The sequence below is a fragment of the Hyperolius riggenbachi genome, chromosome 3, assembly GCF_040937935.1.
Source record: "Hyperolius riggenbachi isolate aHypRig1 chromosome 3, aHypRig1.pri, whole genome shotgun sequence".
NCBI classification, from domain to species: Eukaryota; Metazoa; Chordata; class Amphibia; order Anura; family Hyperoliidae; genus Hyperolius; species Hyperolius riggenbachi.
The window spans coordinates 246,453,178-246,480,508 of NC_090648.1; the positions used below are offsets into that span (position 1 = coordinate 246,453,178).

The 27,331-nt window shown below is 43.7% G+C and overlaps 1 protein-coding gene across 1 annotated transcript in view; it reads right to left on the minus strand.

Moving 5' to 3' along the window:
• Nucleotides 1-16,072: 16,072 nt before the first annotated feature.
• The window catches only part of LOC137563528 (ADP-sugar pyrophosphatase-like), a 30,669-nt gene continuing 19,410 nt past the window's right edge, over nt 16,073-27,331 (minus strand). The window contains exons 7-10 of the mRNA XM_068276105.1: nt 26,458-26,559; nt 21,288-21,296; nt 21,139-21,192; nt 16,073-17,201 (exon numbers count right to left, since the gene is read on the minus strand). Of these exons, the coding sequence (XP_068132206.1) occupies nt 17,092-17,201; nt 21,139-21,192; nt 21,288-21,296; nt 26,458-26,559 (275 nt within the window). The 3' untranslated portion in view covers nt 16,073-17,091. The remainder of the gene's footprint in view (nt 17,202-21,138; nt 21,193-21,287; nt 21,297-26,457; nt 26,560-27,331) is intronic.

A 27,331-nucleotide genomic window follows, 5' to 3' on the forward strand; every position in this document is an offset into this window, starting at 1 on the left:
TACCTATCTAACCTATACTGGGGGGCACCTACCTATCTAACCTATACTGGGGGCAGCTACCTATCTAACCTATACTGGGGGCAGCTATCTAATATATACTGGGGGCAGCTACCTATCTAACCTATACTGGAGGGCACCTACCTATCTAACCTATACTGGGGGGCAGCTACCTATCTAACCTATACTGGGGGTGGCTACCTATATAGCCAATACTACGGGCACTTACCTATACTGGGGGGCAGCTACCTATCTAACCTATACTGGGGGGCAGCTACCTATCTAACCTATACTGGGGGCGGCTACCTATATAGCCAATACTGGGGGCACCTACCTATACTGGGGGGCAGCTACCTATCTAACCTATACTGGGGGGCAGCTACCTATCTAATCTACACTGGGGGGCAGTTACCTATCTAATCTATACGGGGGGCACCTACCTATCTAATCTATACTGGGGGGCAGCTACTTATCTAACCTATACTGGGGGCACCTACCTATCTAACCTATACTGGGGGCAGCTACCTATCTAATCTATACTGGGGGCATCTACCTATCTAATCTATACTGGGGCAGCTACCTATCTAACCTATGTTGCAGGTACCTACCTATCTAACCTGTACTGGGGGCACCTACCTATCTACCTACACACTACTAAGCCCCCCCCCCATTAGTGTATGTGTGTGGTGCGCTCACACGCGAAGAGGATGAATGGGGGGGGGGGGGGGAGGGCACCAAAATCTGGTTCGCTCAGGGCGCTGTGAAACCTAAGGCCGGCCCTGCAGTCAGCTTACCCTCAGACAAATTAAGAACAATAGTGGAGAGGGTCTCCAGGATAGAGAAGGCTACAGAAATAACAGCAAGATAATGTCTAGCGGTATTAGGGACATTTGCAGCCACCATACCATACCTATAATAAGGTGGGCAAGATGGAATATGCGCAGCTTTCAGAAGGGTTTTCTGGATCAATGGAATGGCTCAGACTACCAGCAGCAAATCAAGATTCTTCCCAGAATGAAAGACGAGCTTCTCTGGTGGAAGAACACTGAGAACCTCCTCAACCATCACAAGTTGGTTTCAATGAAGCCGGTGATCATAACGACGGACGCAAGTCGCTGGGGATGGGGTGCCCATCTGGAGTCTAGTTATGCCCAAAGAAGATAGGCGGCAGATCCTTGGGACACTCCGGCGAACATTTTAGAGATCAGGGCAGTATACGAAGTGATACTACATTTTGCTTCCCAAATCAAAGGCAAGGGTGTGTTATTGAAGATAGACAATACTACAGCAGTGGCGTACCTGCAAAACCAGGGCGGTACCCGCAGCAAGACATTACTGAGAGAGGTGGAACCCATAATGGCATGGGCACAGAGCAGCCTACAATATCTCCAGGCAGTCCACATACCAGGTGTGATGAACCAAGTAGCAGATTCCCTGAGCCGACAGTGGTTGGACTACAACGAGTTGAGCCTGAACCAAGAGATCTTCCAAATGATCTGCAGAACATGGGGACAGCCGCAGATAGACCTCATGGCGACACCGGCCAATTCCAAGTGCAGGAGGTTTTTCTCAAGGTACAGGTACCAGCAGGCGGTGGGCTTGGACGCACTGTCCATCCCATGGGATTTCAGCCTAGCTTATATCTTTCCTCCTGTATAGATGATTTACAGAGTACTGAAAAAGATCCAAGTAGAGAAGACAGTGGTCTTGAAGGTCCTTCCTTTCTGGCCACCAGACCGTGGTTCCCGCTTCTGCAGAGATTAGCATCAGCTCCTCCAATTACATTACCGAACATACCAGACCTACTATCACAGAACAGAGTTCTGCATCCACATCCAGAGCGGCTCAGTTTAACGGCATGGAGACTGAAAGGTCCAGATTAACAACTCTAGGATGTTCTTAAGAAGTCATACGGACTCTACTCAAAGCAAGAAAGGGAACAACTAACATCACATACTATAGGATCTGGGATAGATTCCTGAGTTTTCTCACAGAAAAGAACTTACAGATGGAGGAGGTTCAGGTGACTACCATCCTAGCTATTCTGCAGAGGGGGGGGGGGGGGGGGGTAGACTTAGGCCTCAGCCTTAGTACTATCAAGACTCATATCAGCTATTTCGGCACTCACACATAAGAAATGGTCGGTGGAACCACTAGTAGTGCAATTCGTACAGGCTGTAACCAAAATAAAACCACCAAAGAGAAATTGGACCTACCTTTAGTACTTGAAGCTCTGTCCAAACATCCTTATGAACCAATGGAGGAATGCACTTTAACCAACCTCACCTTAAAAATAGTCTTCTTAACGGCAATCACTTCTGCAAGAAGAATTTCAGAACTTCAGGCTCTCAGGTGTGACGCTCTGTACATCCAATTCTTTCCGGACAGGGTCTCACTTAGACCAGTAGACCAGTTTATTCCAAAGGTGGCAAGTACTTATCACTTCAACCAAGAATGGAATCTGCCCTCTTTTCACGATGACACAGCGGAGACTCCAGACAGCTTAAATATACCTTAAATATTGAGAAAGTACATAGAGCTCACGAAGGATTTTCGTAACACAAGACTCTTTGTGATCCCTGTAGGCTACAGGAGAGGTTAGGCGGCCACAACAAAAACCATAGCTACCTGGTTGGTGAGAATTATAAAATCGGCTTACAGGATAATGGGTAGAGTGCCACCGGAAGAGGTCTCGGCCCACTCTACAAGATCAATTGCAGCGTCATGGGCAGCACTAGTAAAATTATCCCCCGAAATGGGGATCAGGGAGCACTTTCCATAGTGCAATTTGGGAAGGAGGTGTTATCTGCAGTGAAGATGAATACGTCCTAATTATTTATTTTGTCTATTTTCAAAATGGCTTTTGCTATATGTCTGTAGCTAATAAAGCTTTTTTTTCTTTTCTGGCAGTAAGCATGTGTTCACACCCTTATTTTTAAAGTATAGTTAGATCCCCGTAGTAAGCTGACATTGACATGGAAAGAAACCGTAAAATTGTATACTCACTTAATGGTAATTTTCCTTTCTTTCCAAGGTCCATGTCAGCATACGGAGGGCCCACCCTTGAGTTCTGTCTAATTCAGGACTAGTAAAAAAAAAAAAAGCACTGATGGTGGGGAGGGCTCAAAATTTATACAAACAAGTCCGGGAGGGGTCAGAGGGCGGGACTAAACCCGTAGTATGCAGAGTTCCAATGAGGCTTCCCCCTCCCCTGTAGCTGCAGGCAATCCAGCACTGGCTTCCCTGAAACGTCCCAGAATCTCCCCCCCCCCCCCCCCAACAAACCTGATAAGCGCTGATTTATTTACCCTTCCTGGCTCCAGCGGAGGCGCTGTTGCGACTCTCCGCACGGAGATAGGCGAAAATAGCTGATCTCTGTCGGGTCTGCTCTACTGCGCAGGCGACTTGCACCTGTGCAGTAGAGCGGGCCGACAGCGATCGGCTATCTCCCAGCGGAAAGCCGATGCTGTGCCTGTGCTGGAGCCAGGTAGGTAAATATTTACATCCCCACTGTTCGGGGAGCTTTATCGCTGCCGCCGTGGGACCGAGGACAGGGGAAGCCTCAATAGGATCCGGAGACTTCCCCCACCCGAAGTGAGTACCCCCCAGGGGAGTTTTTTTTGTTACAGGTTTTCTTTAAAAACAAACATTCAGCCCCAGATTGCTGCAAAATTACTTTGAAAAGTGATTTAAAAGCAATGTTGCAGCACTCATATTTTGTATTGGAACACAAACAGCCAAAAACAATGCATGTCCTGCGATTGCAATTGGCCTTAATCGCAATCACTCCAGAGGGTTCGCTTTCATTGGCAAAGCGTTTTTTGGATTTGCTGGCGATCCAAAAACACGGCTAAATCGTTCTAGTGGGTCCTAGCCTGTAAGGCAGGGGTCTCAAACTCGCGGCCCGCGGGCCATTTGCGGCCCGCGATACAATATTTTGTGGCCCCAGGGCCCCAGAGCTTGTAGGGGCCCCCAGTGGCTACAAGAGGAAAAAAAAATTTTTCAAATCGGCCTTATAGTTTTTGAGAAAATCGATTTTAAAGTTGCAAAGGAAAAAAATACACATTTAAAAACCCGCCGACTTTAATGGTTAATAGCAAATCCACCTTAAATGCTAGAAACCCTAAATTTGCAGGATATGTTAAGGAGATCATTAGGAATAAGAGGAAAAAACAATTTTTCAAAAAGACCTTATAGTTCTTGAGAAAATCGATTTTAAAGTTTCGAAGGAAAATAGTATACTTTTAAATGCGGTAAATGTCACTTTTAGTAGCAAGCCTAACGGTAGTGTAATTTTACATGTATCAAAAGAAAGAGCAATACATTTCCTGACAGAGTTTCCAGGGGGTCCATACGCAGCCGCAGCGCTTTGGCCAGGGATCGCTATACAGCCGTAATATGGCTGTATGAAGATTCCGGGCATTTTTTCCTATTTTCCCAATTTTTTTTTTTATGTTTAGAGTGGGCGGGCAGAGGCGGCGATCCGCCGCGATTGACGTCAGGAGGGGCAGAGCTGAAGCTGAAAGCTCTGCCCCTTCCAGGAAATGCCGGCGGATTGCCCCCGGGGCGATTTGGGGGCTCTGCAGCCCTCGTTTTGCGGCGGGGACACGTGAACTCCCTTATGCGGCCCAGCCTCATCCTGACTTTGCCTCCTGCGGCCCCCGGGTAAATTGAGTTTGAGACCCCTGCTGTAAGGTGTTTGCTAGGCTATATCAAAAGATGAATGAGATGCAAAGATTTCTGAGTTCATGCTGGAATATGTAAATGTATGCAGCTTGAAAATGGACCAAGCAATTTAAACCTGGGTGGAACTTTAGTCTGTTTTTCAAGCTGCATAAAATTTGCATGCAAATTTACATAATCCTGCCTGAACTCGGAAATCTTTGCATCTGATCTTCTCAAGATCACTGTTCCAGCATTTTTGGTAGAAATCCTTGCTGCTGTTTATTTTTGACTACAGTTTATACGATAATCAGTGCTTTATTTCCCTTAGGAAATTAACTACCACCTTAAATGTGTTAGAGGAAACTCTGATGACGTGATTGTTTGAGAGTTTCGAGCTAGGTTCACAGTAGGACGTTGCAGTGATGCATTATAACGTTTAATAATGCAGCTTACCGCACTGCAATGAGAAGTGCATGCAACGTTCACAGTGCGACGTTAGTTTCATTGTAACATGTAGCATTATGGTAATATACTGCTGCAGAGCGTTACCGCTAAACGCAAACGTGACCAGGTACAGGAAAGCATACTTTTCATTGAATCCTATGGGAGAAAAGCGCTTTACAAATGTTATTGTATTGCCTGTATGCTTCACTGTACCTACTGTATGTAACAGCAACAGCATTAATCTGCATTACCAATTTTTTGTTGCGTTGTAATGTTGCATTAAGACTAGTGAACCTAGCCGTAAGAGTTTTCAAATCACAGCACCCTCTACAACTTTTAGGTTTTAAATAGTTAGTAATAACTGCAACCATATTGTTCAGCCAATTATGCTGCCTCAAATGTTAAGTGGCACTTTGGCTAGAAAACTGTTCCCTGTAAGGTTTCCTGTTATGATTTTTCATTAAAATGATTTGAGGCAGACCAGTTTGACCTAGAGGTGTTGCTGTATTCTGGCCAATAAAATTTTAATAATCCCAGCTTGGATGCAAATTGTATGAAGTTTATAATTGGATAAACAGAGAAAAGATCACCCCTCTGATCAATATGGCAAGAGTGATACCAAGAACATGAGGGTTTTCAGGTCCAAAATTAATAATACAGGGATTATAAAATGTAACTTGTTAATTAGTCATTAAGTAACAAATGACCATTATTAAAAATCCATATGTCACATCGATATGCAGTGATTTGGCCAATCACTGCATACAGATGTGACATGGATTTAATGATTGTTATATTTATAACTCAATGACTGTAATTGAAAGTTACATTTTATAATCACTGTATTATTAACCACTTTGTCCTCCTTGATGTAGTTCTACGTCAAGGAGGACATGTGCATGCATGCTCCCGGCCGCGGATCGTTAGGCCAGAAAGCACTGAATTGGGCTATGGTGCCCGATCACTGATTCCTCTCCCCCGCAGAAAAAGCGATAGCTTCTCTCGGAAGCTTCGCTTTTTCTGCCTCCTATGTCCCTCCAAGCGTACATTGTATGCTTAGAGTGAAGTCATGTAAACAAACTCAAGTAAAACTAAATCTAAATGTAAAAAAAAAACAAATTAAAAAAAAATATACCCCAAACAAATACTATTTACATCCCACCCTCCCAAAAATACCCACATAAAATGTTTAATAATAATAAAAAAAAAGAAAAAAACATTACAATAAAAAAAAAAAACACAAATATTTACTTAAGGGTCTAAACCAGGGGTCTCAAACTCGCGGCCCGCGGGCCATTTGCGGCCCGCGATACAATATTTTGTGGCCCCAGGGCCCCAGAGCTTGTAGGGGCCCCCAGTGGCTACAAGAGGAAAAAAAATTTTTTCAAATCGGCCTTATAGTTTTTGAGAAAATCGATTTTAAAGTTGCAAAGGAAAAAAATACACATTTAAAAACCCGCCGACTTTAATGGTTAATAGCAAATCCACCTTAAATGCTAGAAACCCTAAATTTGCAGGATATGTTAAGGAGATCATTAGGAATAAGAGGAAAAAACAATTTTTCAAAAAGACCTTATAGTTCTTGAGAAAATCGATTTTAAAGTTTCGAAGGAAAATAGTATACTTTTAAATGCGGTAAATGTCACTTTTAGTAGCAAGCCTAACGGTAGTGTAATTTTACATGTATCAAAAGAAAGAGCAATACATTTCCTGACAGAGTTTCCAGGGGGTCCATACGCAGCCGCAGCGCTTTGGCCAGGGATCGCTATACAGCCGTAATATGGCTGTATGAAGATTCCGGGCATTTTTTCCTATTTTCCCAATTTTTTTTTTTATGTTTAGAGTGGGCGGGCAGAGGCGGCGATCCGCCGCGATTGACGTCAGGAGGGGCAGAGCTGAAGCTGAAAGCTCTGCCCCTTCCAGGAAATGCCGGCGGATTGCCCCCGGGGCGATTTGGGGGCTCTGCAGCCCTCGTTTTGCGGCGGGGACACGTGAACTCCCTTATGCGGCCCAGCCTCATCCTGACTTTGCCTCCTGCGGCCCCCGGGTAAATTGAGTTTGAGACCCCTGGTCTAAACTTTTTAAATATCTATGTAAAGATGAAATATCTTTCTTTTTATAAGCTTGTTAAGTGATGGATGCAAATTGCTCTTTTATTTCCAAATAAAATATTGTCGCCATATATTGTGATAGGGACATCATTTAAGGCTACTTACACACTAAGACGTTACAGGCGCACGTTAGTGCAGCCTGTAACGCTCCCCAACGCACAGCAATGTAACTGCAATGGGCTGTTCACAGTGCCCACGTTGCGTTACATTGTAACACTGCATGTCAATCTTAGAGTGCAGCATGCTACGGCGTTAGAGCGGCTTTGCCGCGTTAGCCTGCTTGCACAGGCGCAGTGATTAGCCACATGGCTAATTAATATTCACTGCACTGTGCTGACGTCACTGGCGGGACCACGTGATGCGGAGTGTTCCGCTCACGTGGTCTCCACCAGCGCATGCGTACTATAGTACGCATCACGGACGCATCAAAAAGCCGCTTAACGCGACTCTTTGCTAACGTCCTCTGCCACCACCACCATGCGTTGTGTTAGGTGCACGTTATGCGACCTTAACATAGCACCTAACGCAACGTCTTAGTGTGTAAGTAGCCTAAATGGTGAAATAACCGGGACAAATGGGCAAATACAATACATGGGTTTTAATTATGGAGGCATGTATTATTTTAAAACTATAATGGCCAAAAACTGAGAAAATGAATTTAAGTTTTTTTCTTATTTTTACTGTTAAAGAGAACCCGAGGCTGGGTTCTAGGAATTAAATCCCAATACAGAGGCTGGGTCTGCCTAAAGAGCCCAGCCTCTGTTGCTATTTAGATTCCTCCTAAGCCCCCCTCTGCGCTCAGCGAGACCCCATAATTCACAGCCGCGCTGTGTGGCTGTGTTTACCTTTTAACGTCAGTCTCCGCTCTCCCACGCCTCCTGCAGAGCTCCGGTCCCCGCCCGCGTCCCTTCCCTCCAATCGGCGTGGAGGGAAGGGACGTGGGCGGGGACCGGAGCGATGCAGGAGGCGGGGGAGAGCGGAGACTGGCATTACGAAGGTAAACTCAGCCGCTTCTGACACGCTCCGTGTCGGCAGCGCGGCTGTGAATTATGGGGTCTCGCTGAGCGCAGGGGGGCTTAGGGGGAATCTAAATCGCAACAGAGGCTGGGCTCTTTAGGCAGACCCAGCCTCTGTATGGGGATTTAATTCTTAGAACCCCGCCTCGGGTTCTCTTTAAAATGCATTTACAGTAAGGTAGCTCTTAGCAAAATGTACCACCCAAAGAAAGCCTAATTGGTGGTGGAAAAAACAAGATATAGATTAGTTCATTGTGATAAGTAGTGATAAAGTTATAGGCTAATGAATGGGAGGTGAACATTGCTCGGAAGCATAAAGTGAAAATGACCGAGGGCTTAAGTGGTTAAATGTGGACCTGAAACCCCTCATTTTCTTATCTCTATTGCCAGTTTTGAATTACGCCAATCAAAACAAACTGGAAGTGCATTTTATTGGCCTGAATCCTAACTGCATACAGTTTGCATTAAACGTTGATGCAAGCCAGACTTCTTAGCATCTCTCTTGATCAGAGTGAGGTGATGACAAACTGAACATAATGTAAGCCAATATGTTTCTATATGTTAATTTTACTGCAAAATTAGGTGTGTGTAAATGAAACAATGAATGCAAAACAATAAAATATTTCTATGTATAAATTTGTAGTATTTGTTTAGATTAGAACATATATACACACACACACACACACACACACACACACACACACACACACACACACACACACACCACAATTTTCTCAGAAAACATTCTGGCATAGCATTTCTTACCTATGGTATATTCCCCAATATTCCAGTTAATCACATCTATAGGAAAAACAGGATCCATTCCATGTCACAGACTGCCCTTAAAGGGAAACTAAACTGGGAGGGATATGGATGTTTCCTTTTAAACAATACCAGTTGCCTGGCAGTGCTGCTGATCTGTTTAGCTGCAGTAGTGGCTGAATCACACACCTGAAACAAGCATGCAGCTAATCCAGTCTGATTTCAGTCAGATCACCTGATCTGCATGCTTGTTCAGGGGCTGTGGCTGAAAGTATTAGAGACACAGGATCATCAGGAGAGTCAGGCAACTGGTATTATTTTAAAAGGAAAAATCCATATCCTTCTCAGTTTAGGTTCCCTTTAAGTGTACCTGAAAAAGACATTCACTTACCTGGGGCTTCTACCAGCCATCCACACCGTCACTTCTAGATGCTCCTGTCGCCCGCATCAGCAGGGTTTCAGCGACAAAGACAATGCCTGCTGGCCCTGCATGTCATCGATCATGCTCCCGCTGACAGGAGTTTCCTGCGCAGGCGTAATTGGAGAAAATCTCCTTTGCAAGACGCTCCTGGCAGCGGGACCGTGATCAAGGACCCAGCGGCCAGGGCCACGCAGGTGCTGTAGCTCTGTCACTGAAATCAAAACTGTGCTACTGCGGGTGATGGGAGCATTCAGAAGTGATGACTGGGACATCGGGTGGCTGTGGAGGGCTGGTAGAAGCCCCAGGTAAGTGAATCTCTTTTTTTCCAGGTTCACTAAAGTATCCCTGTAAAGTAAACCCGTGATAGTGAAATAAAGATTTTATACTCACCCAGGGCTTCTGCCAACCCCATGAGCACCGATGTGTCCCTCCAAGTGCCTCCATTCGGCCGCAATCAGCACTGGAATCTGGCTCTGTCGCCAGTCGGTTCTACGCATGTGTGGCCCATCCAAAAGATGTGTGGCGTGCCAGAAGAGCAGACTGGCACAACTGAGCCAGATTACCAGTGCTGATTGCGGCTGAATGGAGGCACCCGGAAGGATGGCGAGAGATGCAACAGTGCACAGTGGGCTGGAGGCAGCCTCGGGTGAGTATAAAATCTTTATTTTGCAATCTCAGGTACATGTTAAATATGAAGGTTCTTTATGATCTTTGAGGGGGCCTGAAACAATATCATATGTTCAGTCTGGGAATATCGCACTTTCAGTCGTTTATGCAGCAAATGTGGTTTATGATCTGCATTTCACAATCACTACCTTTATTTGGCATGTTACACATATCCTCAATATCCTTCCCTTGAGTATAACCTGTCAGTTTCATTTTCTGGTCACTATAACCGACCATATATCCAAACACCTTATTACTAAGCATGGTCAATTTGATGTAAACCTGAGCTTATACAAAATTATGCTACTTTTATGTAAATTTATGCAGCTTGAAAACAGACAATTGGTCCATTTTCAAGATGCATTTTATTTAAATTGTGATAACTCAAAATCATTTCCATCTCATTGACCATCCATATTTATTACCTTGTATGATCTGAGAACTTTTCTCAAAATGCAGAGATGGGAGAAAGATGCTAGATCAAAACCATAAGAAGGTGCCCCCGAGTGTGGTATAAAGCTACATGATTTATACCAATATTCCTATATGTTCTCTAGGGCATATTTAATCTTGATTTACTGTTTGAGTCCACCAGTTTTACTACTGACTGTCATAAAGGGAACCTAAACTAAGAGGGATATGGATATTTCCTTTTAACCACTTCAGGACCATAGGCTTACACCAGCCCCCCCCCCCCTCCTAGTGGCCAGGGTATTTTTTACAATGTAGTGCTCCCAAGCTTTAAGAGTTTACTGCAGAGTCATACTATTGAGCACACAAGTGATTTCCCCCCTTTCTGTCCACCAACAGAGCTTTCTGTTGTGGGCTCTGCTCGCTGGTCCAATGTTAATTTATTTGTGTTTACTTTAAAATGCATTTTGCTTTTTTTTTTTTTTTTAATTTCTACCCTCCCTCCCCCCACCACCAGCCAGTCACAGCGATCAGCTCTCGTAGGCATCAACCAATGAGAACCTATCGCTCTCAGAGCCTCTCCAGGTGACAGCCAAGTGACACAGTACTGTACAATGTAAATAGACGGCGGTTTTGCTGTGTAACAGTCTCCTAACGGTGATTGCCGCTGGTAGACTGATGTCATTCAAGCGGGGATGCGCGCTCGATCCCCAGCAAACACGCTCCCAGCAGTTCACGCCAATTGACGTTGAGCGGTTCTAGGGCTGCCACCTTGCAACCACCAACTGGCGTTAGGCGGTTGCAAGGAGGTTAAACAATACCATTTGCTTGGCAGTCCTGCTGATCTGCAGTAGTGGCTGAATCACACACCTGAAACAATCATGCAGCTAATCCAGTCAGACTTCAGTCAAAGCACCTGATCTGCATGCTTGTTCGGGGGCTGTGGCTGAAAGTATTAGATACAAAGGATCAGCTGTAGAGTCAGGGAACTGGTATCATTTTAAAAGGAAAAATCCATATCCTCAGCTAAGGTTCCCTTTAAATTGATGAACTCTTTTGGTACCTTTTCACCATCTGCTCCTGCCCAGTTGTTTAGGATTGTTGGTTACAAATATCTAGGCTTATCTATAACTATCCCATGAGCCCAAAGTATTACTCGTTTAATAACCTTATAGAGAGCATCTTGTACAGATGTGTTAACAATTCACATGTGGCCTGGGAAGTCCCTGCATACCCTTGACCATGTGATTGCTTATATCATTATGCATCTTCATTCCTGCACAATACACACTGATGTTCTCTCATCTACACTGGCCTTGTGGTTATGCACTCATCCCTCATTCAACAATTATGAGAGAAATGGGTTCACTGGCTAGTGGACAGAGTGCATCAGTTCTCATAATTTAAAATGCCTTTGCAAATGTTTTCTTGCTCAAATGTTTTCAGCATTTTTAGTGACTTGCTGTTGATAGTCTTTTTTTGATTATGATACCTTACCTTCACATCATAAGCTTTCAGAAATTAATCTGTATGCAGAAGTTATAAAAAAAAAAAAAAAAAATCACCCACATAGGTATATGCCAGAAATAGAAAGACATAGGGACTGAGCAAGACCATTTTTCTGCAACTATTTAATGTTAAAAAGGTCATTCTTGGCATTTACACTTTATGCCATTACAAGACGTTAGTATTAAACATTGCCATTATCTATGATACTCCAATATCCATGCACTAGAAGCAGTATAAAGGCCCATGGTTACATAGAGGTGAAGAGTCTATAACTGACAAATCTACACAGCTTCTCAATTTTTTTTGTCATAATCTTCCCTTTTGTGCAATTTTTATTTTATCATTCCTTCAAACAGCACAGGACAAAAGTAGTCATTTTCCTGAAAAAATAGCATCAATATGCCCCACAAATCAGCTTTATTTCCTTGACTCTAATTTAAAGAGGCACTGTAGTGACATAGTAGAATGCAGTAAATGATTCAAAATTAAGGATGGTCAATGAGATGCACATAATTTTGAGTTGATGCAGCATTATGCAAATTTTGTATGCAAATTCATGCAGCTTAAATTTAAAGGACTCCGAGCACCTCTCATGGACATGCAAGCCTCCGACCAGTACTGCAAAGTACTTAAAGTGAACCTCCAGACTAAAAATCGACTCAGCAGCACTGCAAAGGCCTGGTGTTTCTTTAACAGTTTCACAGCATCAGAACTGTTTCTCTTATACAAGCCTCATTTTTAGCTGCACAGAACAAAACTGCCCGGGCATTTTTCCCCTGATGCTGTGCAAAGCATGATGGGATTTCTGATGTCGTTGTTCTCGTTCTGCTGTTTTGGTGCAAATTTTTTTTTTTTACATTTTGAATTTGACATTTGAAGTCTAGCATGTGCAGCTCGGAGTGGTTATCAGGACACAGGACAGTTGGAACTGTGTCTCATGCTCCCTGTCACCTCCTTTCAACCAAAAAGATGGCTGCCCCCATGACAAAGATGGCAGCCCCCATGAATCACAAACATTTGCCTGTTCTCTTAAAACAGGGAGGGTAAAAGATTATATTACCTACTCTAATTAACATAACTAATGTAACTTAATAGCAGTATGTTTGTTTAGGCTGAAGTTCCCCTTTAAGATGCATACCATTCTGTAGCTTGTGCTCTCCTCTTTCATTTGATGCCTGAATCGCTGTTCTACACCAAATAGTTTTCGTTCATATCCATCTTGGCTATGTTATAACTTCCGGGTCACCCCTAGCTTCTCTGTTAGAGAAGTGCATCACTGAATAAAGCAGGAAGAGGAGGTGACACGCATGGCCATTGCAAGAGGCTCCTCCAGAGGGGTCATAGCACGACTTTGTTGGAAGTCGTCTGTCTTAAAGGCATGCCCCATGAGGTGCTCGGAGTCCCTTTAACCAAATTCTTCTGAGGTAAAAATTTGGTTGGTCCAGTTTCAAGTGGCATAAATTTGCATAATCCTGCATCAATTTAAATTATTTGCATCTCATTGACCATCCCTATTCAGAATACTCACTTTTACAGTCATGTTCCTGGTTTCAACATCAGAAACACTTTCTATATATTGCTGTATATTGGTATATAGCCCCCCCCTCCCTACCCGTGATGCTTAGCCTTGGCTGTTATGTAATATTCAATAAGCTTAGTAAAGTTTCCTTCTTCAGCAGGAAGCTAGCAATTCTTCTCACAGTGCAGGATTCTAGCTAGCCAACCATTTCCTATAATTCACATTTTATTACATGCAGACACTGCAGCTCAAAGGCTAATGAAAGAAAAAAAAATAAATCTAATAACGGTTCTTAGTAGGTAGCAATAACTATAATATTTTGATACTCCTACAAATAAAAGCAGCATTAAATTATCCTAATATATGGTGTTCGAGGTATCCTCAAATGTCATTTTTCATTTCTGGACAGCTGCTACATTGGCAGCTGTCAGGATGTGATGCGGACTTTCTTCACTTGGACTAAACTATTACAGAAAGATTTCAACTGTTTATCTACTTTTTTCCTCAAGTTAAAACGGCTTGTTTATTAGAAAGTTTCTCCTCGCAATCACCTGGAGTCCTAGATCACTTACAGCATACACAGAAGTGGGTGTAGTAACTGCAGGGCTGTAAGACTATGGCTCTGGGGAGAGAAATAAGCAGCCGAATTCCTTCTCTGAGGAAGCTGATAGGTAGTGAGCACAATATTTCTGAACATAATTTTATCACAAAGTACCGTATATTGAGAAACTAATGTGGATTATATTAAATGAGGTACAGTAGTAACATCTTCGCTATAATGGTCCTTCAATCTATGAACTTTTATTTTCCTTATGCCCGCAATGATCAGTTTACCGATTTTAGAAGTCCAATATTTTTCTGAAGGCACACAAGGAAAGTTTGAAGCCATAGTTCAGCCTACCATATTAAAATACAGATAGTAAATTTGCACTAATTAGGAATGCTCAAAGTTTAGTGCTTTGCGCATCTGCACTTTTTGCAAGTATATAAGTACCTGTCTGACTTCTGGCATCTAGCAGCTCCTGCCAAGACTGAATGAGTTCCTTCCCCAGCACAAAGTAAATTACCTGGGAGCGCTGTAAAATACAGCGCAGTAGTTTGGGCAGAGCTGGCGCCACCATAAACCGTACTAGGAACTATGGCTATAGCAGCACTCAGTGAGTGATTTGGGCACAGTCAGAAAATCACTGCAAAAACACTGTAATTCGGCTGCCAGCAATAGTTGGAAGTCGAATTACGTCTTTCCCCCACTATCCATGGCGGCCTGGAGGGGTAATAGTAATTAACGCCACCGGAACTTGTGCAGGAGCAGGGTAAACCATTTATCAGCTTTCCCCTGCGCCGAAATCTCCCAGCGTCTATGTAAATGCTCTATTACCTGACCCACCTCCCCCCACAGCTAATAGAGATTGATGGATTATGGCCAGCAGTGCAACATTGTAAATGCAAATTTAATGCAAACTATATATGCAGCTTGGAATCGAGTTAAACATAGGATAAAGTATATTCAATTGACCTAAATTCCAAGCTGTATAAAATTTGCATGCAAGAAAGAATAAACAGCATCATTTTGGCAATCTATATTCATCACCCCGACCCACATTAAAAGACAATGGCTTCAATTCATCATAGGGTGTTCGATAACAAAATCCCAGTCCTTAAAATACCACATTCGGTATTTTACACTTCACTGTGCTAATTCATCAATATTTTCACATGTGTGGTAGAGGTACGTTAAGTTACCGAACTACTAGGCTTCAATTCATCAAAGGCTGTTGATAACAGCAGAGTGGTGCAGAGCAGCTTGGAATGTCCCTGTGTTGTTACAAGCTGATTACAATAGAAGGCATCCAGACATCCCTTTAGATGTAAACATGTGTTGTATTTACTGTTATTTATACTGCCTCTGCTGCTCTGAATCTGTCCATCAGTCTTTCTTAACATTTTACTTATTTGCCACAATGTAGATGAACTTCCTGGAGACATTACAAATGCCATGCTTGGTGATTTCACCACCAGCATCTTTGCATTTTCAAACAGGGACTCAAAGGGTTACACCACCAAAGGGTATCTGGGGATATCTTTTGTCCCGTTCTCTCTGCTCACTGCCTGGGGGGTCTGAAAGCTTGTGTGGAGAAGCCTGTGTGACCTATCAGCAGCACTTGCAGGAGAAGAGGGGCTGTTTCTATTGGCTGCCTGCTCCTGTTAATCATGAAAACATTCACACAGAAGGCTTTGGAAGCCTTTTAAGACAGGGGAGAGCTGGAGATAATCACCGAATGTGTTAGGGAATGTGGTAACCTTGATGAATTAACATTTACTGACATTTGCTGACATGTGTTGAGCACGTCAGTAATTTATCTCATTGCTCTGTCATTTCAGCTTCTCATTCGGTAACAGCTTTGATGAATTAACATTTTCTAAAGTGCTCCGTTAAGTCAGCTGTTTTCAGCATTACCGAATGCGGTAATGCTTGATGAATTGAAGCCAATTTGTCACTTGTCTTTTGTTTAACTTTGTTTTTTAAATAAACATACAGTGGGAGTTGTAGGAAGGTTAAATTCTTTATTACACACTAAGCAGGCAGGATTTAACACGTAATAACGATGAGATGCTGTTGTGCTGGGCACAAAAAGTAAACCTCAGTAGCAGACGGTAGGTGGGCAGGAATAGCCTCTGTAGTTAAAAGTATTTGTAAGTACTAGAGATGCTAAGATTCCAACTTGTAAAAGGTATGTTGCTTGGAATTGGGACAATCAAATGCATTTTCCATCAATTTCAATGGGCCCAATTCCAAGCTGCATACAATTTGCATTACCGTATATTTCCATGCAAGCTGGAATTAGTAGTCTTGCTGATCATCTCTCGTGACTACATTATTTGGTTGATTTACAGGCTGCTGTACCAACCAACAGAACTGCATTTGACATTCACACAGAAAGAAATATTTGAAAATCCAGTTAGTGAAGTAATAAAAAATAGTAATAAAATGGTTATTGTGCAATTTATGATATATTCCATACAATACTGTATGTATTAAAAACACAAGCCCAAAGGAGCACTTTAATACTTATCAGGATCCTGTCAAACTCCTTTGTTTTAATTTTTCCTTACCAATACCAAAATTCAATGAAGTGGAATGCCACAATTTCATAAGCCAATCTTTACTGTTCAATTCCTCCAGTCATGTGACCAAACTCACCACCATAAATCTTTGGGCTGAGAAATAACAGTTGTTTACAGTGACTTCTTTATGTACTCTATAAATTCAACTCATCACGACACATCACATGTCTGCAGAACAGTACAATCCCTGTTCATGAGCGTGTTCCAGTTAATTTTCATTAGAACAGATTTAGGGTTTTCATAAAGGTTTTGCATATGTGCAGTTTTGAGGAATCAAGAGAAGAAGGATTTCTTGGAGACTGGAATATGAAGTAGAAACCAATAAAGAAGACATCGGAAGTACTTCAGAAAAGTTCATAACCCTCAGCACAATTGCTGTAATACAATGCAAAGAGGAAAAGCATAGGTGCCTAGTGCGAGTACACAGGCTGTACAGAAGCAGCCCTAACACTTTAGGAATGGCAACTCATAAGGCTTAGCCACAGCGTGCTCCAGTGCCAAGGCGTACGAGTAGACTCTTGCATCAACCACAAGCTTTTCCTTTTCCACCAGCTCTGTAAGTACATTAAAACATATATAGTTAGTAACCACATAGATAAAACAGGTTAGTACAATGTCACATCCGTAATTTTCAGTTTTACTGAATCCTAATGTGCAGTCATAAGTGCTTTGTTTACAGAGCCAACAACAAAAGGGTGGCCTCACAAACCTAATGGCTCAATCCCGGTTTCAATTGCAGGAAGAAGGGAAAGAGGCTTCAGCCAATCAGGCTGCATTAGTTATGCCTGAGGGGAAAGTAGAGAAGAAAAAAAGAAATCCTAGCATGCCCTGCAACTTCCTTTGTGTGGCAGATGTGCCAAATAAGAGCCAGGGAAACTGGGGAATGATGTTTTATGGAGAAGAAAAGTTAGATTTTTTTTTTAACGTTTGTTTTTTAAAAGAAAGATGAAATGAGACAATTGATGTAAATCTTAACAAAAACATTTTTTTTTGCAGGATGTTATTGTTGATTTTAACTGCACTATAATTATCATGGTGAGATGAGGTTTAATGACATTTGTATATTTTTTTCTTGTTGCTTCTCTCTTTGCAGGTTTATAAATTTGGTTTGAGCCTGCTCTTCCCCTTTAAGAGGGCCCCTGCTCTACTGGGTGGTAAGTTTTTTTTTTTCTTCTTACACCAGTTTTGGGCATTAGTTAATGCCAATCCAAAAAACACCCCCACTGGCTTGAATGTCCACAATTTTATGTCATTTGTATGTCTCCATAGCAAATATCTGGCTGTGGGGGCATATATTTAGTTTACTGACATTTTGTACATAGAGCATAGCTGTGTATTTGTTGCCCTGACAACGCAAACTGTATCCGGAAGTAAGGGGGGCAGGCCCTGTAAGTTTTGGACGTAAACAATGCGTCCTCTGGTACGCATGATGCGTAACCATAGCGTCGCACTCGTGAGGCGCATAGAGTGCGATGCTTGGCATGCATAGCGCCATGACATCAGTGAGTCCATGCGTCCTGTTGGACACATGGTCCGCAATGATTGGCCGGCAGGACAATGTCACATCCGTAGTTTTCAGTTTTACTGAATCCTAATGTGAAATCATAAGTGCTTTGTTTACAGAGCCAACAACAAAAGGGAGGCCTCGCAAACCTAATGGCTCAAACTCAGTTTCAATTGCAGGAAGGAGGGAAAGAGGCTTCAGCCAATCAGGCTGCATTAGTTATGTCTGAGGGGAAAGTAGAGAAGAAAAAAAGAAAACCTAGCATGCCCTGCAACTTCCTTTGTGTGGCAGATGTACCAAATAAGAGCCAGGGAAACTGGGGAATGATGTTTTATGGAGAAGAAAAGTAAGATTATTTTTTTTTTTTTAACGTTTGGATTGCCTGGTTAGGATCCTTATTACTTGTTTACCAGATAAAAATAAAGAATTTTTTTATTTTATTTTATGCCTGACAGTTACGCTTTAAACATTAGGTAGTACCAGCTCAAAGCAATCACAAGTATACTTCTGATAATAAAAAAAATACCCTGCCTTGTTTCCTTATTTTATTAGAGCCTCCATGTAATGCTGATTAAAGAGGAGCTGTCAGCCATACTATCTCCAAAAAAAAACCCACCTATAAAATAAGTAGATAAATACTTACTCTACTTACATAACATATGCATTGCACCGTCCACATTTTGATTTTAGTGATTTTTCTATTGTAAAAAAGAAAGAGAAAATCCTTCTTAGGATTTTCCATTTTAACTATGCAGTGGCTGGATCGTGTACTGGTTAAGGGCACTGCCTTTGACATGGGAGACCAGGGTTCGAATCCTGGCTAGGGTCAGTACCTATTCAGGAAGGAGTTCAAGGCAAGACTCCCTAACACTGCAGGGTGGCCTCCTGAGCGCGCCCTTAGTGGCTGCAGCTCTTGAGCGCTTTGAGTCCGACAGGAGAAAAGCGCTATATAAATGTTCGGATTATTATTATTATTAACTGTGTATCTTGAAGCCAATCCTGATGTCATTTCCTCCCTTACTCCCTGCCCGATTGTGTAAGCATTGCCCACCCTCCTCCCAGTCTTCAGACACTACCACCCAGCTCTGCAGTAGAAAGTGCATTGTCATCATCACTGTGTGACTCTGCAAAGCGGGTTTATTTGTATGATTGGATTTCAGAAGCTGCTGGGGGTGAGTAATTTTCTCAGCTTCTCAGCATGAGAAATATTGGCCAAATCAGATAGGAACAGAGGTGTGGTAGGGGAAAACGGGAAGGAAATAGGCTTCAGCCAATCAGGCTGCATTAATTATGTCTGAGGGGAAAAGGGAAGGAAAGTAAGGAAGAAAAAAAAGAAAACCCAGCATGCCCTGCAACTTCCTTTGTGCGCCAGATGTACCAAACTGGGGAATGATGTTTTATGGATGAGAAAAGTAAAGGTGCCCATACATGGTACAATTTTTCATTATTTTTTATTAGATAATGTAGTTTGATTATTCCGAATATAAACATTTTTCCAACATGTCTGATCAGATTCTTATAGAAGAAACGGGATAATTGTTCTTTTTTTCTTGATTTAAAAAAGATTCTTTTCAACTTTCAAATCGATTTGATCATTTTAGTCGAAAAAACTGGAAAATCAAACTTTTTTATTGTACCGTGTATGGGTACCATTAGAGTAATTTTTAACTTTTGGATTGCCCGGTTAGCATCCTTATTACTGGTTTACCAGATAAAAATAAAGAATTGACTTTTGATTTTATGCCTGATGGTTACTCGAAGGATTGCCTGCTTTATTGGCAAATGGGAAAGTACTTACAGCCTAGCTTTTCTTGATTTCTCTAGTCCGATACTGTTGCTTACACCATAATTAGCGGATTTGCATGTTCGGAAGTGATGCATCATTGGAACACACAGCTGCTCAATTACGGAATTATCTCAAATACCTTTTGTTTAAAGAAGGCAACATTATATTCAGCATTGATTTTTAGTAGGTGGGTTTTTTGTTTCTTAGTCCCTTATATCCTCCTATTGGCTATGGGTCACCATGAGTTGGGTATTGTGTACAGTTCAAAGCACACAGGAAAAGGGGTAACGAAAGGTGCGTACACACGCACTACTACAGAGAAAGACGGGTCCGTCAGACCGCTGGGCGGTCGTTCTCCCGACAGTAGTGCGTGTGTACAGTCTGTCTGCAGACTGATAAGGCTGTTTCTGAACGATCCGCTCAGCGGGCGGCGTAGGACGGTGATCTGTCCTGCGCCACCTCTGATAGGCTTCAGCCTATCAGATGCCGGCGATCCCCGGTCAGAGGCCGGGGATCGCCGATCTGCTTTATGGCGCTATTGCGCAGCAGCGCCGTATGATGTAAACAGCAGGGATTTCTTCCCTGCGTGCTTACATTTAGCCTGCGAGCCGCGATCGGAGGCTCGCAGGCTGTTCACAGAGACATCCTCCGTGAACTGACAGCGAAAGGCGGCTCGAACGAGCAGCCGTTTCCATGCAAAACCACTAACGACCTGCCGACGCCTGTCGGCGTTCGGTGGTCGCTAAGTGGTTAAAGCTGCAATGTCCAGTCGCCCCCTCCCTCTGTGCTTTGAACTGTGACAGGCTACATAATGTGCAAGCATAAGCATTACACTAGAATAAACAGATAGCCAGAGCTTAGAGTAATTTCCTACCAGCCACAAAGAAGGCTATACCTGTATTCGATCAGCATCATCACAGAAGAGAACTTAGTCAGAACCTGTAGCATACACACTTTTCATTGCTTTATGTTCTAGCTAATTCAGTTTTGTAGAGACTGGGTCATATTGCAGGTCCATTTTAAAATACCTGCCTGGCTTTCACTGATGTCTTGACTCCTCTGAAGAAATACACCTCATTTCCCATTTTAAACATTTAGAAACACTGCAAACTCATTACATTTTAGACATTTACTTTATCAAACAAGAGAGAGCAAAGAGAAGCATGAAATAAAACTGTTACAAAGAAGAAAAAGTATATACCATCAATACGTTTTCGAAGCTCCATCTTTGGCAGCAAAATAGTTTCTGTAAATTCTGCAAATACGAAAAAGAAAATCTTGTACTCAAGTAGCCAAGGCAACATTAACATTAGTATCTTTTACAAAAAAAAAAAAAGTTAAATGACATACCTCCGTCTGCTGCATGTCCCGGTAAAATAATATGGAAAGAAAAAAGAAAATAAGTGATCTGTCAAACAACAACTAAGATTTAGGATTAAGCAGTTAATGCACTCCTAAGCACACAATAGCTTCTTTAACATACGCATGATAGAAAAACACTAAATGTGTCTTGTGCTTCTAAACAGCAGAGTAACCATACTATTAAAGAGACACTGAAGCGAAAAAAAATATATGATATAATGAATTGGTTGTGTACTATGAATAATTACTAGAAGATTAGCAGCAAAGAAAATATTCTCATATTTTTATTTTCAGGTATATAGTGTTTTTCTAACATTGCATCATTCTCTAATATGTGCAGATTACACAACACTCAGCATTCAAAATGATTCTTTCAGAGCAGTCTGTGAACTAATGACCTCTCCTCTGCCAGAGAACAAGTAAATAGTTAACTAACAGTTGAGATAATAAAAGTCAGAAAACAGCCCTCTCCACTACTTTGAAAGTGTAGAGAGATAATGACTTTTTTGTATAGAGATAACAACTGGAGTTTCTTAACTCTTGCTGTACTGGAAACAATTAGACTAATGTTTTATTTCTTAGCTGTACTACACATACAAATCATAATATCATAGTTTTTTTTCGCTTCAGTGTCTCTTTAAACAAGTATATGTATTTGTACTTTCAAGTGCTACGTATCCCTTAGGGCCCATTTCCACTAGAAGCGGTGCGATGCAGCTACACAGCCGTATCGCACCGCAAGTGCCCTGATCCCAATGCATGGCAATGGAACAGTTTGCATGCTGCAGATTTTCGCACAGCCGCATCTGCTCGCTCTCCCCTCCATACACTTCCGCGTCGGGAGATGCGGAAGTGACGCGGACGCCAGCGGAAGTGATGCGATGTGGCTAGGTAGCTGCACTCGCATCGCTTGTCAGTGGAAACAGGCAATAGAGCAGTTCAGCTTTCAAAAAGGAACTTGACTTTCGACGTAGTTAAAGAGACTGTGAAGAGAGAATAAATCTCGCTTCAGAGTTGCTAAACCGCCGCTATAGCGCCGCTAAACGGGGGTCCCTTCACCCCCAAACCCCCCACTGCGACACTTGGTCGCAGACTTGGTCGCTCCTGGAGGCAAAGCTAACGGCTGCAGCCCTGCCTCCAGTCGCGTCTATCAGCCGCACATCGCCGCCTCTCCCCCGCCCCTCTCAGTGAAGGAAGACTGAGAAGGGCGGGGGAGAGGCGGAGATGCGCGCTGACAGACGCGCGGGGGGCAGGGCTGCGGCGGTTAGCCCTGCCCCAACCAGGAAGCGCTCCCCCGCTACACGGAGGGGGATTTGGGGGTGAAGGGACCCCCGTTAAGCCGCGGGATAGCGGCGGTTTAGCAGGGGCACACGTGCCCCTGCTATCTATGAGGTCTGAAGCGAGATTTATTCTCGCTTTAGACTCTCTTTAAGCCCCTTCTAGGCAGCTTCAACTAACAAACTGCCAGGCAGGTCCTCTAACATAAATGACTGCTCCTGAGTTTCAATGGGGACCTGTGGTGGCCTGCACTTGTGTACTAGTTTCAATGGGGACCTGTGGTGGCCTGCACTTGTGTACTAGTTTCAATGGGGACCTGTGGTGGCCTGCACTTGTGTACTAGTTTCAATGGGGACCTGTGGTGGCCTGCACTTGTGTACTAGTTTCAATGGGGACCTGTGGTGGCCTGCACTTGTGTACTAGTTTCAATGGGGACCTGTGGTGGCCTGCACTTGTGTACTAGTTTCAATGGGGACCTGTGGTGGCCTGCACTTGTGTACTAGTTTCAATGGGGACCTGTGGTGGCCTGCACTTGTGTACTAGTTTCAATGGGGACCTGTGGTGGCCTGCACTTGTGTACTAGTTTCAATGGGGACCTGTGGTGGCCTGCACTTGTGTACTAGTTTCAATGGGGACCTGTGGTGGCCTGCACTTGTGTACTAGTTTCAATGGGGACCTGTGGTGGCCTGCACTTGTGTACTAGTTTCAATGGGGACCTGTGGTGGCCTGCACTTGTGTACTAGTTTCAATGGGGACCTGTGGTGGCCTGCACTTGTGTACTAGTTTCAATGGGGACCTGTGGTGGCCTGCACTTGTGTACTAGTTTCAATGGCGACCTGTGGTGGCCTGCACTTGTGTACTAGTTTCAATGGCGACCTGTGGTGGCCTGCACTTGTGTACTAGTTTCAATGGCGACCTGTGGTGGCCTGCACTTGTGTACTAGTTTCAATGGCGACCTGTGGTGGCCTGCACTTGTGTACCAGTTTCAATGGGGACCTGTGGTGGCCTGCACTTGTGTACCAGTTTCAATGGGGACCTGTGGTGGCCTGCACTTGTGTACAAGTTTCAATGGCGACCTGTGGTGGCCTGCACTTGTGTACTAGTTTCAATGGCGACCTGTGGTGGCCTGCACTTGTGTACTAGTTTCAATGGCGACCTGTGGTGGCCTGCACTTGTGTACTAGTTTCAATGGGGACCTGTGGTGGCCTGCACTTATGTACTAGTTTAAATGGTGACCTGCGGTGGCATGCACTTGTGTACTAGTTTCAATGGCGACCTGTAGTGGCCTGCACTTATGTACTAGTTTCAATGGCGACCTGTGGTGGCCTGCACTTGTGTACTAGTTTCAATGGGGACCTGTGGTGGCCTGCACTTTTGTACTAGTTTCAATGGCGACCTGTGGTGGCCTGCACGTGTGTACTAGTTTCAATGGGGATCTGTGGTGGCCTGCACTTGTGTACTAGTTTCAATGGGGACCTGTGGTGCCCTGCACTTGTGTAATAGTTTCAATGGGGACCTGTGGTGGCCTGCACTTTTGTACTAGTTTCAATGGGGACCTGTGGTGGCCTGCACGTGTGTACTAGTTTCAATGGGGATCTGTGGTGGCCTGCACTTGTGTACTAGTTTCAATGGGGATCTGTGGTGGCCTGCACTTGTGTACTAGTTTCAATGGGGACCTGTGGTGGCCTGCACTTGTGTACTAGTTTCAATGGGGACCTGTGGTGGGCTGCACTTATGTACTAGTTTCAATGGCGACCTGTGGTGGCCTGCACTTGTGTACTAGTTTCAATGGCGACCTGTGGTGGCCTGCACTTGTTTACTAGTTTCAATGGCGACCTGTGGTGGCCTGCACTTGTGTACTAGTTTCAATGGGGACCTGTAGTGGCCTGCACTTGTGTACTAGTTTCAATGGGGACCTGTGGTGGCCTGCACTTGTGTACTAATTTCAATGGGGACCTGTGGTGGCCTGCACTTGTGTACTAGTTTCAATGGCGACCTGTGGTGGCCTGCACTTGTGTGCTATAAGTATATGCCTGTCACCTACTGTCATCACACTGCATTGGGGCAGAAGTAAGAATACAATCACATACCAAATGAGCTAACAAAACCATTCACTCTTTGTCAATACAGAGACTTGTGAGTGATCATTTTAGACTAGCAGTTGGGCAACTTCGTAACTAAGGACGCCTAGTAAGCAGCCATGCTTGTGTCATATTTTCATAATAACTTCAGGTCAGCTTTAAAAGGGACCCGAGGTGAGAGGAATATGGAGGCTGCCATATTTATTTCCTTTTAAGAGACCATAGACCCTGAACAAGCATATGCAGATTAGGTACTCTGTCTCGGCTGACTCAGGTTTTACTGGATTAGCCATACGCCTGTTCCAGGGTTTTGAATCAGACACTACTTATGCTAGAAGATCAACAGGGCTCTAAGGCAACTAATAGGGCTGCACGGTTTTGCGGTTCTAAACCGAAACTGCGATTCACTTGCAGCCGATTTCAGGATCGTCAGTAGCTTCGGTTTTGGGAGCCACTGATTGGCAGAAGCTGCGACTAGCAGTGAATATTTATGATTGTTAATGAGCCGGGCAGCAGGGGGAGGGCGAGTCCAGTCCAGAGCAGCACACAGCGCCACCAATAGCTAGATAGAGAAGGTAGGCGGAGCTGTACAGAGGGTGGTACAAAGTGATTGGTGGTGCTGTGTGCTGCTCTGGACTGGACTCGCCCCTCGCTGCCCGGCTCATTAACAATCATAAATATTCACTGCTAGTCCTAGCTTCTGCCATGCCTCCCTCTTCCAACAACATGGGGACTGGGAGCGCAGTGATGCATGATTATATTTTCATCAGCTGGCCCCAGGAAATGCCGGGAAGGAAAGAGGCAGAGCCAGCGCGTTAACAGCAGCAGCTGCTGAAAGTGACGAGAGCTAGCCAGGAGGAAAGGCAGCGCTGTAAGGTTAGACTATTAGAAGGAGGGGCACCGAACTCTTTTCTGTCCTGGCACCTCTGAGCTCCGCTTCTGTGCTCCGTACACAGATGTCTCCCTCTCTGCACACTTGCTTATAGAAGCAGTGATGGTTTTCTGTCCCTCTCGCTACACTTCCTTAATGCCGCAGCGCTGGTGTTCTGTCTCGATGCAGCGGGTGACGGTCTGAAGGTAATAGATCACCCACTCCTACCCCTCATTGCCCTTATCACTTTCCTCAGCCTTCTCTCACTGTTATTTATGATACTCTGCACTTTAACTATTACCCTGCTGGAAGCTCTGTGGCCAGATTAACAAGTTCTCTCGTACACAGTCTGCCTCAATTGTCATCAAAATGCTCTCTATTTATAGCAGGATCTAATACTGGGGCAACTATACTGGAGGCGCTTACCTGGCTAAACTATACTGGGGGCATTGTGAATTTAGTGCTAAAGCTTGATTTGAAGAAAATCGTGAAAAAAAAAAATCGCAATTTCAATTTTTTCCTAAAATCGTGCAGCCCTAGCAACTAACATTGTTTACAGTCAAAACCAGAAAAAGGCAGACTGGAGCAGAACTGGCACAAAAATGGAGCAAAGGCCCAGATCAAGGATTCTTATAGGTCGTTCTGAGCAAATACTCCACTCTGCACCAGATATACTGCAATTCTCTGCCCCTCTGTCTCTGCTCAACACTTGCGTGATTGGACTTTGAGGAAGGAAAGGTGCATATGTAAGGAAAACTAAAAGGTGACTGGTTGGTATAACAAGAAGAAATTACCACACTACTTGTAAATCAAGCCCCTAATGAGTCCATCTATTCCAACAAGGAATTAGTATGTAATGCTGCTTTCATGACAGCCTAATTACCCAGATGTATTCCCTATTGAGAACATTGCTTTACAGTTTACTTACCAAGTTTGGGTTTGGGTTTGTGGTTTACAGAAGCATCCCCATTTATGTGCACAGTTACAACACGCATAGTACAGTTTGACAATCCTGGATCCAAACAAGATACTAAACAGGTAGAATAAGAGGAAATTATTGTTACTGTCTGTAATTTTTAAACAAGCTGATGTTAAGTACATTTGTTAGAGAGCTATGGAGGCCGAAGCAGTGCTTTTCGGCGCTGCTAGATTTGGGCGCAGCCATAGACTATAATAGGAATCAGTCTATAGCGGCGCTCAGTGAGTAACGTCGGCGCCGTCAGAAGACGGAACCGAGGTTGCTTAAAAATCGGCAATAGCTGGAAGCCGAATTATTTCATTCCCCCACTATCCATGGCAGCCTGGAGGGGGAATAGTAATTAACACGGTCTGGACTTGTGCAGAAGCAGGATCAGCCTTATATCGGCTGTATTCTGCGCCCAAGTCTACCGGCGCCGATTTCAAATATACTCTATGGAGGCTGCCAACTTAAATGCTACTTGAAGGAAACCTGAAGTGAGAGGTATATGGAGGCTTACATTTATTTAGTTTGAAAGAAAACCAGTAACCTAGCAGTCCTGCTGATCCTCGGCCTCTAATGGTTTTAGCCATAGACCCTGAACAAGCACGCAGATCAGCAGTTTCTGACCAAAAAATCTGACAAGATTAGCTGCATGCTCATTTCAGGTGCGTGATTCAGACACTAATGATTTTGAAATGATCAGTAGGACAGCCAGGCAACTGGTATTGCTTAAAAGGAAATTAATATGGCAGCCTCCGTATACTTTTCTCTTCAAGTTGCCTTAAACAAAAGGTGATTTTCTAGCTTTAAAGCCTGTGACTTTAAAAAAAAAAGGGGGGGG